The following is a 14,792-nucleotide window of genomic DNA, read 5'->3' on the forward strand; positions in this document are numbered from 1 at the left end:
TCCTGGTCCCCTGGGGAAGGAAGGAAAGAGCTAGACCGTCCTTTGCCCAATTCCCTGGACCCCATGGAAGAAATACAAAGAAAGCACCTTTAAAAACAATGAATGCTAATCTTTTAAACATGTTTTGTTTTGTTTAAAAAAATATTTAATTGTGTTTGTCTGTGTCCTTTATAAAGTGTATATCTCTGCTATCTAATCTTAAATAGGTACACACATGACCTAGCCCAACCCAACATCTCATTTATGTCAGATCCGGCCATCATAACAAATGAGTTTGACACCCTGGCCTTAGAACTTGGGTACAATTCAGTGGGGAATGTTAAATAAATTCCTGGTGGCAGCATTACATACATTGAGAGGGAAGTGGTGACAGAAAAGAGATATTTGAAAATATGTGCTCAGCTGGGAAAAAATATCTTCAACAGTACAGTGAAGCGGGGGATTATTTCTAGATATCCTAGATTTAAAAAACTTTGCTTTAAAAAGAATAAGGAAAGGAAAGGTCCCCTGTGCAAACACCAGTCATTTCCGACTCTGGGGTGACATTGCTTTCACGGCAGACGTTTTACGGGGTGGTTTGCCATTGCCTTCCCCAGTCATCTACACTTTCCCCCCAGCAAGCTGGGTACTCATTTGACCAACCTCGGAAAGATGAAAGGCTGAATCAACCTTGAACCGGCTACCTGAAAACCCAACTTCCACTGGGGATCGAACTCAGGTCGCGAGCAGAGCTTAAGACTGCAGCACTGCAGCTTTAACACTCTTATTCTTTTAAAAAAGAATAAAGCTGCTTGCAAATAAATTATTTCGGAAGGAAGGAAGGAACCAGCCAACCAATTAGACAAAAAACAGGAATTGTATGTTACACTGCAGTAAAACTTCTACATTATGTGGTTGAAGCATCCTGCCATCTCAATTATGCTGCTTGCTTCCCACATTTTCAGACTTAGCAGCCGTTTCTAAGCTCAGCTCTCAGGTGATATTTCAGGCAGATGTTGGACAGGGTAAGCATTCCCAAGCACATATAATCTTAAGAGCCATGCTGGAGCAGATCAGTGACCCATCTAGTCCAGCATCCCTTCTCATACAGTGGCCCACCAGAACAATGAGTCCAGTAGCATCTTGAAGACCAACAAAGTTTTATTCTGGGTATAAGCTTTCATGTGCACACACACCTCTTCAGATACATTGAAACAAAAGTCACCAACCATTACATACAGGTAGAGGGTGGGGAGGGCGTTGCCAGGAAGGGCTAATTAGAGTCAAAATGCATAACTAACCGGGCAATAAATATAGATAAGAATGAATAATGGCAATTGGTAAGACCTGTGAACAGCAGCAAATCAGCATACAACGTAATAAAAGAGTTCACAAACAGATGCCAGAACTGAATGACGTGTAGTGAGATAAGAAACCGGTATCTCTGTTAAGCCCAGGATGTTCCATTGTTAATAACATGTAACTCAGCAATCTCCCATCCTAGTCTGTATCTGAAGTTCCTTTTGCAATAAAACAGCCACATTAAGGTACCCCCTTGAATGTCCTGGAAGGCTGAAGTGTTCTCCTACATGTTTCTCAGTTTTGTGATTCTTGATGTCAGATTTGTGTCCATTTATCCTTTGGTGTATGGTTTGGCTTGATTGCCTATATAGAGAACTGAAGGGCATTGTTGCATCTAATGGCAAACCAGTTTCTCTGGAGATTCAGCAGACAGGACCCAGAGGCCTTCCACTAATGTTGCCCACTGGCACTAGGAGTCAGAGGTTTATTGCCACTGAATGTGGAGGTTCCCTTTCATCACCATGGCTAGCGGCCACTGATAAACCTAATCCTCCTTTAACGACGCTTGACTCCAATGGCACCTTTAAGGCCATCAAAGTTTAATTCTGAGTATAAGTTTTTGTGAGCATGCACACGAAAGCTTGTGCCCAGAATAAAACTTCATTGGTTTTAAAAATGCCACTGGACTCCCAACTTTGTTCTATTGCTTCAGATCAGCATGGCTACCCACTTGAATCTCTCCTCCTGGAATCTGCCTAATCCCCTTTTAAAGTGGTTTATTCCTGTGGCTATCACTACATCCTCTGTCAGCAAATCCCTCAGTTTAATCACTCCTTAAGTAAAAAAGTTATAGTCCAGGGGTGGCCAAACTTGCTTAATGCAAGAGGCACATAGAATAAATGTCTGATGTTTGAGAGCCGCAAGACATGAACATCAGATGCTTGAGGGAAGGGAGGGAGGGAGAGAGGAAGCAAGGAAGGGAGGGAGGGAGGAAGGAAGATGGGAAAGGGAGAGGTGGAAGAAAGGAAGGCAAATAAATGGAGGAGGGAGAGGTGGTAAGAAAGTTACTCGCTGGCTTGGCTTGGAGAAGTGATTTAAAGAGACAAATGCCTTCTCTATGCCAGCCAGTGGGGTGGTGGGGCCTTCGAGAGCCACAAAATGCGTGTGAAAGAGCCACATATGATTTTCGAGCCACAGTTTGGCCACCCGTTATAGTCAAAGCGATGGTATTCCCAGTAGTAATGTATGGCTGTGAGAGTTAGACCATAAGGAAAGCCAAGCGCAGACGAATAGATGTTTCGAGCTGTGGTGCTGGAGAAGAATCTTGAGAGTGAAAGATCGTATCAGTCAGTCCTAAGGGAAATCAACCCTGACTGTTCCTTGGAAGGTCAGATGCTGAAGCTGAAGCTCAAATACTTTGGCCACCAGATGAGAAGGGAACACTCCCTGGAGAAGACCCTGATGCTGGGAAAGACAGAAGGCAAAAGAAGGGGATGGCAAAAGATGAGATGGCTGGACAGCATTACTGATGTAACTAACACGAATTTGAGCAGACTTAGTTTGGATGACAGAAGACCTGGTGTGACTTGGTTCATGAGGCCGCAGAGAGTCGGACTCAACTGTGTGACTGAACAACAACAAAGTAATATTGCCTTTTGTCTTTCCTGAATGGACTGCCCATCATCCTCATTAGATGCCTTCTTCCTGAGGTATTCAGGAAGATTCTTTGGGTCAAATGTCAGAGAGAAGGGAGAAATGGCCTGAGGCGTGTGAGGAACAGAATTTTGAAATGTTACAAAGAAAGCAATGCCATTTTCCAGGTATGGCTGAACTTCCGCTCCCAAAGAAATATGGATGCCAGCCTCCAGGCTGGACTTGAGGACCCTTCAGAATTACTGCATCTTCAGACATCAGTTTCCCTGGAGAATATGGGATGTTTTGGAGGGTGGATTCTTTGGAATTGTACCTCATGGAGGGCCCTGCCCTCCAAGGCTCCACCCCCAAATCTCCAGGAGTTTCCCAAAGTGGAGCTGGCATCCTTCCCCTCCCCCCCATCCATGGCCAGGAGGGATCTGGGAACCCTACATGGGAATTAAAGGTAAAAGGTAAAGGTAGTAGCCTGTGCAAGCACCAGTCATTTCCGACTCTGGGGTGATGTCGCATCACGATGTTTTCATGGCAGACTTTTTACGGGGTGGTTTGCCATTGCCTTCCCCAGTCATCTATACTTCCCCCCCCCAGCAAGCTGGGCACTCATTTTACCGACCTCGGAAGGATGGAAGGCTGAGTCAACCTCGAGCCGGCTACCTGAACCCAGCTTCCGCCGGGATTGAACTCAGGTCGTGAGCAGAGAGCTCGGACTGCAGTACTGCGGCTTTACCACTCTGCGCCACAGAGGCTGCTCACATGGGAATAAATACAGACCAAAATCTATTTCCACGAAGGGAGAGAGATCTGTGAGAAATGCATATGGAAAGTAATGCTTGTAAAACAAAATGAAAAACGAGAGAGGAAAAGTTGGAAGAAGGGAAAAATAAAAGAATCTGGGACTTACTCCAAGTTCAAATTTCAGTTACCTGAATAATTCTGGGAAAAGTGAAACTGAAAAGTGAAACTGAACAGGAACCAGAGGAGGGGAGAGAAATGGTGTCCTGTAAGGTCTGTAAGTGTAGTTCTGAAGAAACATCTGAAGCAGGGGTCCATCAGTGGCTCTTAGACTCAAGGTATAGATGGAACTCTCTTTCTGGGGCAAGTGATGTTCTGTATTCTTGGTGCTGGCGGTGGGGGGATCAACAGTCAGAGGGCTTCTAGTGTCCTGGCCCCACTGATGGACCTCCTGATGGCACTTGGGTGTTTTTTTTTTTTTTTGGCTACGGTGTGACCCCGAGTGTTGGACTGGATGGGCCATTGGCCTGATCCAACATGGCTTCTCTTATGTTCTTAAGAAGCATTACAAAATAAATCAGGGTTATTATGGGAAAGAGAACAAAAACATAAAACCAAGGAATGTGAAAGGATTCTAAATAAGAAACCAAAATGTAGGAAACAGCAAACCTGGGCAGCAATACAGACTAAATAATGTACATTCAATCCACTTTTAATGCACTTTCTAACTGGATTTTGCCAGTTCACTCCATAAAATCCAGCTTGAAAGTCCATTGAAAGTGGGTGGAAAGTGCAATATTTACTGTGTGTGATTGCAGCCTTAGTCTATTGAGTGTTCCTGGAGCCCATAAAATACCTGTCCCTTTTATCTTAACCAGGGGTGGCCAAACTGTGGCTCTTTCATACATATTGTGTGGCTCTTGAACCCCCCACCAGCCCATCAGCCAGCTTGGAGAAGGCATTTGTCTCTCTAAATCACTTCTTCAAGTCAAGCCAGCCGGCAGCATGGAGAATGCATTTAAAGTTGAAGTTGCTTTCTTTCCACTTCCCCTTTCCCATCTATTTCCTCCCTCCCTTCCAGTCTTGCAGCTCTCAAACATTTGATGTTCATGTCTTGTGGCTCTCAAAACATCTGTCATTCATGTCTTGTGACTCTCAAACATCTGAAGTTTATTCTTTGTGGCTCTTATGTTAAGCAAGTTTGGCTACCCCTGATCTTAACACACTGTCAGTTCCTAAACTGAGGTGGTCATATATGAATGCATGCTATAATGCATTCCCAACAGCTGAAATGAAGGGTTATCTTCCTAGAATACCTCCAGATGAGAGCTATTATGACTGCTCCTTGACAGAACTTGACTTGCCATCTCCTGTCTTCTTCCGCTGCCCAAAATATGCAAAGAGAGTCCCCAGAAATGAGAAAGAGTCCCCAGAAAATGACTGCTGAGGTACTCAACTATTTCTGATACTTCAAGATCAAGACTCTGCCAAACTGCATTGTAGAAGTGGCAAACTTTTGTTTCACTGTGTTTTTAAATTCTTCAGGGTTTTTTTTAATGGTTGTATGGCCAATGGGCTATTAAACCTAAATAAACTTGAACTTGAAGATTCCCACATGCTCTTCCTTTCTGAAGCTACCTGAATAAGTCATCTATCTCCAGGAAAATGGACACTAACTTGGTTACTAGGAGCTAAAACTGATTCATCACAGGGGCATCCAATTCAAAAGACTGACTGTATGCTTGCCATGACGTTGGCTCCCGTTCAGACATGTTTCCAGAATCACACATTCTCTCCCATGCAATACTTTTACCAGGGCTTTTTTTGTAGCAGGAACTCCTTTGCATATTAGGCCACGCACACCTGATGTAGCCAATCCTCTGAGAGCTTACAGGGCTCTTAGTACAGGGCCTACTGTAAGCTCCAGGAGGATTGGCTACATCAGGGGGTGTGGCTTAATATGCAAAGGAGCTCCTGCTACAAAAAAAGCCCTGACTTTTACAAACAACTGAAACTTTTATAAGTGAATTCTGAATTCTCCCATGTGAATTCTGGGATTGTTGCCAAAGTTGGTTTGGATAGGGAAACCATTGTGCGGGGTGGGGGGTGGGGTTTGGACTAGATTACCCTGGAGGTTCCTTCCAACTCTATGATCCTATGACTTTGTAAGGCCTGTTATTTATTTATGTGAGTGTGCAGGGTATAAGCTTTCAAGGGTATACACCCCCTTTTAATGTGCTAACTTCAGCAATAATGTACACTTGAACCAATTCCCAGATCACGAGCACTGATATGGTTTCTCCCCTGTATGAATTCTTAAATGTTTGTTTAAAGCTGAACTTTCACAAAAACTCTTGCTACACTCTGAACACGTAAAAGGCTTCTCCCCACTGTGGATTCTCAAGTGTTTCTTTAAGGTTGAGTTTTCAGAAAAGCTCCTATTACATTCCAAACACGTAAAAGGTTTCTCCCCAGTGTGGATTCTCTGATGCCTTGTAAGGCCTCTGTTATTAAGGAAGCTCTTTCCGCACTCGGAGCATTTGAAGGGCTTCTCCCCAGTGTGGATCTGCTGGTGTTTAGAAAGCGAACTCTTCCCACGAAACCTCTTTCCACACACTGAGCAAATGAAAGGTTTCTCCCCAGTGTGGATTCTTTGATGAATAATCAGTTCATCCCTCTGGTTGAACCTCTTCCCACACTCTGCACACTTGAAAGGTCTCTCTCCTGTGTGGATCCTCTGGTGTCTTGTCAGGTCAGCATTATTCACAAAACCCCTGCCGCATGTGGGACATTCATACGGTTTCTCCCCGGTGTGGATTCTCTGGTGTCGCCGAAGGTTTGAACGAACGCTGAAGCTCTTCCCACACTGTGGGCATTTATATGGCTTCTCCCCTGTGTGGATCCTTTTATGTAGAGTAAGGTGTGTGTTACAACTGAAGCTCTTCCCACACTGCATGCACAGATACGGTTTCTCTCCAGTGTGGATTCGCTGGTGTGTCGTCAGTTTGTTCCTCTGACGGAAGCTCTTCCCACATTCTGAGCATCTGAATGGCTTTTCCCCGGTGTGAACTGTCCAGTGAATATTAAATCTGGATTGAACGCTGAAGCATTTCCCACACACGGGGCACTGGATCTGTCCCTTTCCTACATCAGCTTGCTCTTGAATTAGGGCTTTGCGGACATCAGCACCCTGAGAAGCAGGAGGTTTTTTCCTTTTCGTTTCTTCATTTTCTCTGTTCTGCTCTTCCTCCTCTTCTGATTGGCCACCTCCGAATGGGTCTCCTTCATTCTCACTCCTCCGCCCCACTCCTGATGGAACACAGAGAAAACTGGTAAGGAGGATTGTGGGCCTCCAGGTGGAAAAGAGAAGAAGCTGCGCTTCCATGTAAAGCGACTACAACAGGGGTGTCAAACATGCAGCCTAGGGGCCAAATCAGGCCCCCAGAGGGCTCCTATCAGGCCCCCGAGCAACTGGTTGTCATCTGCTTCGTTCTCCCTCTTGTGGCAGAATTTATTTTGGGTTGGCCCTCTTGATGATCTTAACCATACTCTTTATGAAATTGGTTACAAGAACTCTTTCTGAAAGTAGCCATACTCTTATGGAACAGGCACTAAGAGCTCTTCAGCTCTAAGCTCTTCAAACACCTTAAGCCTCTATATTTCTCTCAGATAAATGCCTGAGTGGGGAAATCTAGGTTAGTGGGTAAAAGTTCATAAGCTGTCTCAAGGTAGGAATTGCCATATTGCGTATGTTCCTTATATGGTATTGCAGGAAGCAGCTATCTATAAAGACCCAAAAAGTAGGTGAAAGGTAGAAGGAAACTGAGGGCAATATGGGCTCTGATTGTTTTGATTTGGCTGTAAAATTGTTTACATTAAGGTGCAGCTGTGGATCCAATACTATCTGATAAGAGATGGGTTGAAGCCTTTAAAAGCTCTGGATTTTGAGGCACAAGCAGCTGATCTGCACCAGAGTCTGCTGCACTAGCTGCTGTGTGAGATCATGCCAAGCTAACTGGAACTTAGACTCTGGGCTGCCCTGCAGAGACAATTTCTCTGCTGGACTATCTAAGACAGGAGTGTCAAACATGTGGCCCGGGGGCCAAATCAGGCCCTCGGAGGGCTCCTATCAGGCCCCCGAACAACTGGCTGTCATCTGCTTCCTTCTACATTACAACTTGCTTTGCAAGGCTTGCTCAATCGCACAGGAGCTACAGAGCAAAACCTCCATTTTCTTCATTGGCTGAGGCTTCTCCTTGACAGGAAGGGGTGAAAGGAGAGCTTGCTTTGCCAGGCTCTTATCAGTCGCATGGCAGAGCTACTGAGCCAAGCCTCTCTTCCTTCTATTGGCTGAGGCTCCTCCCCACTGGGCCTCTGGGGAAGGAAGGAAAGAGCCAGAGCTTTCTTTGCCTGTATCCTGTGGGAGAGATGCAAAGAAAGCACCTTCAAGACCAACGAGTGCAAATGTTTTAATCATGTTTTAAGGTTTTTTAACCTAATCTTAAATAGGTACACATATGGCCCAGCCTGTCCTGGCCTGGCCTGACAAGGTCTAATTTAAGTCAGATTTGGCCCTCATAACAAGTGAGTTTGACACCCCTGAAGAGGATAGACAGCCTTTGATGATTTTAAGTCATTTCCTGTTTGAGGCCTCAAACATAGCTTAATGCTCAACCTTAGAATCTAGAGTATAGCATCTACTAGAGACTTGGGACATATTTTAAATGGGAAAATGTGGCAATAGGGTGAATTCCCTATTGGGACTTATTCTTTACAGTATGCTCTCTGCTTTATTGTAGAACTATGCTTTATGCTTGACTGAATTCTGTGTAACTGTTTTGTGAAAGTTATCTAAACTGTTTTCTGTTTTGCTTTTCTATCCATATATTTTAAGCCTGCTGTCTAAAGGAGAAACTTGGAGTCTAATAAACAGTTTTGCTTTTCTAACCTTGGAGTCTAATAAAGTTTATCTATGATGTCTTAAAACTTATTAAAGAGTGTATATTAGCCTTCTGATAACTGCAGGTTCTTTTGGTAACTGCAGGTTTTGGTTTTGTATTCCTGGGGGTACAAAAATAAATTCCTGTAACACCTCTCTCTTGCTTCCTTCTGCATCACAGCTTGCTCAATGGCACAGGACCTACAGAGCAAAGTCTCTATTTTCTCCATTGGCTGAGGCTTCTCCCATGGGAAGGAAGAGGAGGAAGGCAGAGCTTGCTTTGCCAGGCTTTCTCAATTGCACAGCAGAGCTATTGAGCCAAGCCTCTCTTCCTTCTATTGGCTGAGGCTCCTCCTCCTCCTGGGCCCCTGGGGAAGGACAGAAAGAGCCACAGCTTCTTCAAGTAGACATAGTGCAAACACTTTGTAGTTGGAATTTGTGGCTACAAAGTGTTTGCACTATGTCTACTTGAATGAATATAGATTGGAGCTTCCATAGCTGACAGATATTCATAATCGTAATGGCTGCAGGTGGAACCTAAAAGTTGAAGGTGTCTTTACCAAAACCAGTCCTGAAGTTCTTGATTGGGCTGCAGCGTCCGTTCCTTTGTTATTCGTCAATGATCCACTTCAGGATAATTTTGGAATAGCACTTGGACTGTGCACTGATTTTGTTTATGGATATTATTTGTTATGGACAGGGCCTATTTGTCAGCTACATTTATTTTCTTTATTATAATATACTAGAAGTTGGATACAGAAACTGTTGTCACAATTGTTCCTTATTGACATAGTGTTATTGTGCTACACAGTTTTCCATTGTTTACCAGCAATTTCAAACTGTGGTTCTCACTTGGTTTTGCTACACTACACATAATGCAATACGATAATTATTATTACAGAAATGGAAATGCCGAGGGGCACCATTGTTGGGCTGGGTTTAGGGCATCAATCTAGCCTGGTCTTCTGCCCACAGCCAGTCCTTTCCTGGCTCCAAACAGTGCCTTGGGACCACTGTTAACTTTAGTGTGAGGGAAAGAGCAAGAAACCTTACCCAGAGAGGCCACCATTTCATAATTCTCCTCCATCACTTCCCCATACAGGGCTCTTTGGCCCCTATCCAGCAGAGCCCATTCCTCCTCAGTGAAGCACACCACCACCTCCTCAAAGGACACTGGGCCCTGAAAACAGTGAGAAAACTTTATTTAATTATTTATTTATTTTCCCTCAGATTTATTTGTGGACAACGTTGTCCTTCTTTTTCTTCTGACAGCAAACGTGGTTAAATTTGGGTGCCCAGATGCATGCAAGGCTGACTCTTCCACAATGGACCACCCTGGTTTCCCCAGAGGTGAGGCTTTCACAGAAGGAAAGGGAGCACAAGGGATCAAAGCTGCCCCTTTCCCACCGCCGGACGATCCCTCCCCTACCTGATCTGGCTGCCAAGAAGAGGTTCCTTCCATACCGCAAACAAGAGGAAATCCGGACCTTAGAGCTGGCACCATTCCAACTTCTGCTAGAGAAAGAAAGGTTGGGGAAGAGGCTGCATTCTTTATCCACGTCCAGTATGTTTATGCTGACCATTTCAGTTTTCTGTATTGGTCACCAGCAGCTGCTGGTATTCCAGGGTAGACTGCCTCTGAACATGGAGGTGACCTTTAGCCTCCAAGCTGAAAACAAGTATCAGTTCTTCAGTTCATCCCATCCTTTTCAAAGCCCCCTGTACCCGACAGGCAGTCTCGTCAAACAATCACCCTGATAAGGCCTCAGATTTTTCCTCCAGCCACCCTATGAATTTTCAATTCCCCATCTGAAAACCAGGTAGCCTTTAGGTAGCACGTTACTTTTCTCATAAATAAACTGTTATTATAATGCCGACGTCCCTCTTTCTGGCACAAAATAAAGGGAGAAACAAAGGGAAAACAGGCTCTGTCTAGCCTTACCCAGAGAGGCAACATCTTGGTCATGTTCCCGTACGATCCCCCTAAAGGGTAGTTTCTTCTCAGTATCTGAATGAGCCTCCAGTTCCTGCAGAAAACCAGTAGCCAAGTCAGCTAAAAGACCATGCAACTGGGAGGGAGGGATGATTTTTGCCAATTCCTTCATCCTCTGAGGTCTCCCAAAAGGCAGGGATTTTTTTGTAGCAGGAACTACTTCTATAAGCTCCAGGAGGATTGGCTACTTCAGGGGGGTGCGACCTAATATGCAAAGGAGTTCCTGCTACAAAAAATAGGTATATTTATTTATTTATCATATTTATATCCCGCCCTCCCCTGACGGGCTCAGGGTTTATTTGATTTATATCCCTTCCAACCTGCTAGGCTTGCCAATCCCCAGTCCCAGCAGGGGTTCTTCCACTTTCCCAGGCTCCTTCCCGCCCCCAGTCAGCCGGCCAGCGGGGGGAAGTCCTGCCCCCAGAGGACCATGTGCCTTTCCACCTCCGGAGGCTCCAGTCTCCGATTGAAAGGCTTCCTCTTGGGATGGTGTGTCTGTGTTACTTGAAAGAAGTTGGCTGTAACTCATGAGTAGAGAGGCCAATCCCTCACTTCAGAGTCGCCAGATACGGGGTGATGGGGAGGAGGGAAACGTCTGCTGAGCACTTCATTATTCCCTATGTGGAGATCGATTCTCATAGGGTATAATGGGGAATTCATCTGGAGGTTTCAGGGTCTCTGGGGGAGCTGTTTTTTGAGGTAGAGGCACCAGTGCCTCTCCCCAAAGTACCCTCCAAGTTTCAAAACGATTGGACCAGGGGGTCCAATTCTATGAGCCCCAAAAGAAGGTGCCCCTATCCTTCATTATTACCTATGGAAGGAAGACATTTAAAAAGGTGTGCTGTCCCTTTAAATGTGATGGCCAGAACTCCCTTGGAGTTCAATTATGCTTGTCACACCCTTGTTCCTGGCCACACCCCCAAAGTCTCCTGGCTCCACCCCCAAAGACCCCAGATATTTCTTGAATTTGACTGGGCAGGCTCAGGGCGGCTTGCTGAGGTCCATGTCCTGCTCAAGCCCTGCTGAGGGGTTTTCAAGGCAAGAGACATTCAGAGGTGGTTGGCCAATGCCTGCCTCTGCACAGCAAGCCACGTCTTCCTTGGTGGTCTCCTATCCAAGTACTAAGAACATAAGAGAAGCCATGTTGGATCAGGCCAATGGCCCATCCAGTCCAACACTCTGTGTCACACAGTGGCCAAAAACCCAGGTGCCATCAGGAGGTCCACCAGTGGGACCAGGACACTAGAAGCCCTCCCACTGTGCCCCCCCAAGCACCAAGAATACAGAGCATCACTGCCCCAGACAGACAGTTCCATCAATGACCTGTGAGTAATAGCCACTGATGGACCTTTGCTTCATATGTTTCTCCAATCCCCTCTTGAAGCTGTCTATGCTTGCAGTCGACCCCACCTCCTGTGCTTGCAGACCGCCCCCCCCCCACCTTGCAGCAAATTTCATGTTAATCAGGGCCGGATCTGTCGGAGCGGGAGTAGCAGAGTGAGGGAGATGACTTGCCCGACACAGGGCTTCAGGAAAGAAAATCAGGCAGACACGTGCAACTAGTGCCAAAAGGTGTATTAACATATATACACGACAAGTGCTCTCTTGTGCAGTCTATACAATATCACCTCCACGGACAAAGTGCTTCGCCTAACCACCATCTCACAGGGAGAGACCTGTGTGATGCACACACAGATCATATATAGTCCAAGCAGCCAATCCTGGCCGTGCTGACTCAGCAGATTGCATCACTTGGCTTCTGCCGGCTCAAGCCGGTCTGCTGATCAGGTCACTGTGACCTAGCCTGGCAGCTAGATCACCAGCTGTCATACTGTAGCTGTTATACTGGGTTTATGTAGATTCTTGCTCCAACACACCTCCTAATCTATTTAAACCCAGTGCACCAAAACACTTTACACAGTTTACATACATGTCCACCAGCAACATTACAGTTCATATTTACGTAGCTCGGAACCCTTTCCGGAATTCGTTCAGGAACTCATCATGATTGTAAAACACATCATCGTGTTCCTGTTCAGCCAGCTCTTTCAGACGCTTGGCTTCAGCCTCCTTCTCCCTTGCCTCGCACTCTGCCACCCAGGCTTTCCATTTCTTAGCCTTTTCTTTTAACATTTCCTCAAATCCGGGTGGGTCTGGATTGACAGTCAGAGTGACATAGGGACACTTGTACCTAGCGGGACGTTGGCCTTTGGTGGACCTGGCAGACACCCGTGGCCCTGTGCTTGGACCAGCTTTGTCTTCTTCGGGTTGCTCTGTTCCCACCTCCTGGGCTGGTTGCTCTGCCCCTGTAATTGGGTGTTGAACCTCCTGACTCTCACACTTTACCTCCAGTTCCTGCATTTGAGGCTCTGCCTCCTGACTCTGCTCGTCAGGCTCTGTGCCAGCATTCGGCTCACCTTCTCCAGCCCCACTGGGTGCCTCCTCCTGGGCTGGAGTTCTGGGCTGCGCTCCAACATCGTTATCGCTACTTGGCAGCAGGACAAATTGTTTCTGCAAGGAGTGCAACCTTGGCCAGCTGCTTTCTTCATTGAACTGGGCACTCTGACTAAGTGTTATCTTGCTTTTGCTATTGCAGAAACGATAACACCTGGCCCTTGGCTTGTAGCCCAGAAAAATTAGGCTCTCTGCCCGGACATCCCCCTCCCCGCTACTCGTGGAGTGGATGCCAACCCGAGCCCGTGACCCAAAGACTTTTAAAGAACTCAAATCTGGGGTCTTGTTCAACAGTAACCTGTAAGGCACATTTTTCACAGTATTACACCAAACCCTGTTTTGCAAAAAAACAGCTGCATGTATGGTTTCTGCCCAATAGGTCATTGGCAGTTGTGCGTCCTCTAACATGCAATACATCACATTCTGCAATACAGCCCCATGCCCATTTTCTCGGGGCGTTGCCGGGTTCGTCAGACGGTGGGCAATGCCCTTGTTCTCCAGCCAACGTTTCATCTGGTTAGATAAGAATTCCCCCCCTCTGTCGGTTTGTACAGCTAGGAGATTAACCCCTAATTGTCTCTCCACTGCTTTGACCCACTTGGTGAATGTCTTATACACCTCAGACTTATGCACCATGGTGAAAACCCACGCGTACCTCGTGTGGTCGTCGGTGGCCACCAAGCAGTATCTCCTCCCCGACAGACTCTTTGGCAATGGGCCAATAACGTCTAAATGGACTAGTTCCAGGGCTCGTGTGCTTTCCCTTGAGCTTTCTTTAGCAACAGCACACGCCTTGCTTTTGGTCTTCTTGCAGACCTGGCAATCCAAGTAACATTTGCAAGGATTTACTTTCAAACTAGGCACAAGCTCCAGGGTTTTCTTTAACGCCCTAAATCCGCAGTGCCCAAGTCTCCTATGGAGCAAATGTATACAATTATTGTGCACAGGCTCATTCGACACCTGAGCCACCTGGGCACAATCACTCTGGACCACATACAGTTTACCTTCCCTCTTTCCTGTCACAAGCAACTTTCCCCCACCTCCCAGGATTTTGCAGCAGGTTTTCTCAAATCTCACCTGGTATCCCTGGTCAAACAGTGTGCTAACACTCAACAGGTTAGACTGCAGTGAGGGTACATACAACACATTTTGCAACATACATTTCAGTGCAGGAAATTCCACATTGCCTGAGCAAACAGAATTGGCAGTGGTCCCATCAGCCAATCTCACATACTTATGCTCAGGACTGTCAATGTTTTTCAACAACTCCTTCTCGCAGCAGAGATGGCTCGTTGCCCCGGAGTCTAAAATCCAAGCAGACCCTGTGCTCTCTACTGCAGACGTGACCAGCCGGGTTGCTTCCTCACACGGGCTGGCGGTCCTCCGCTCTCGCCGCACACGCCCCCGCCTCTTCTCCCTCTCAGGGCAAGCTCGGAGCAGGTGCTGCGACGACCCGCATCCATAGCAGCGACGGACTGCAAACGCAGTCGGCTCCACTTCCTCCACCTTCGGACGCCTGCCAGCAGCAAAAGCTGGCTCATTCTTGGCTGTCTTCCCGGACACACCGATAACAGCACGCTGCCCGGCCGACACCCCCGGACAGCTCACGGCCGCAATTCTCTCTTGGAAGTCAAGCAGGTGGGCACAGACGTATTCCATGGTCAGGGTCGCTACGTCCACCGTCTCCAGAGAAGTTATCAGGGGAGTGTACTCAGGTGGCAACGACGACAGCAAAATGTA

At 46.6% G+C, this 14,792-nt stretch overlaps 1 protein-coding gene across 1 annotated transcript in view; it reads right to left on the reverse strand.

The window, feature by feature from the left end:
* The window catches only part of LOC132571888 (uncharacterized), a 128,773-nt gene that overhangs the window by 78,980 nt on the left and 35,001 nt on the right, over positions 1-14,792 (reverse strand). Inside the window, exons 3-6 of the mRNA XM_060238680.1 lie at positions 10,548-10,632; positions 10,035-10,120; positions 9,659-9,785; positions 5,949-6,975 (exon numbers count right to left, since the gene is read on the reverse strand). Of these exons, the coding sequence (XP_060094663.1) occupies positions 5,949-6,975; positions 9,659-9,785; positions 10,035-10,120; positions 10,548-10,632 (1,325 nt within the window). The remainder of the gene's footprint in view (positions 1-5,948; positions 6,976-9,658; positions 9,786-10,034; positions 10,121-10,547; positions 10,633-14,792) is intronic.

This window comes from Heteronotia binoei, chromosome 5, assembly GCF_032191835.1.
Source record: "Heteronotia binoei isolate CCM8104 ecotype False Entrance Well chromosome 5, APGP_CSIRO_Hbin_v1, whole genome shotgun sequence".
Taxonomy (NCBI): Eukaryota; Metazoa; Chordata; class Lepidosauria; order Squamata; family Gekkonidae; genus Heteronotia; species Heteronotia binoei.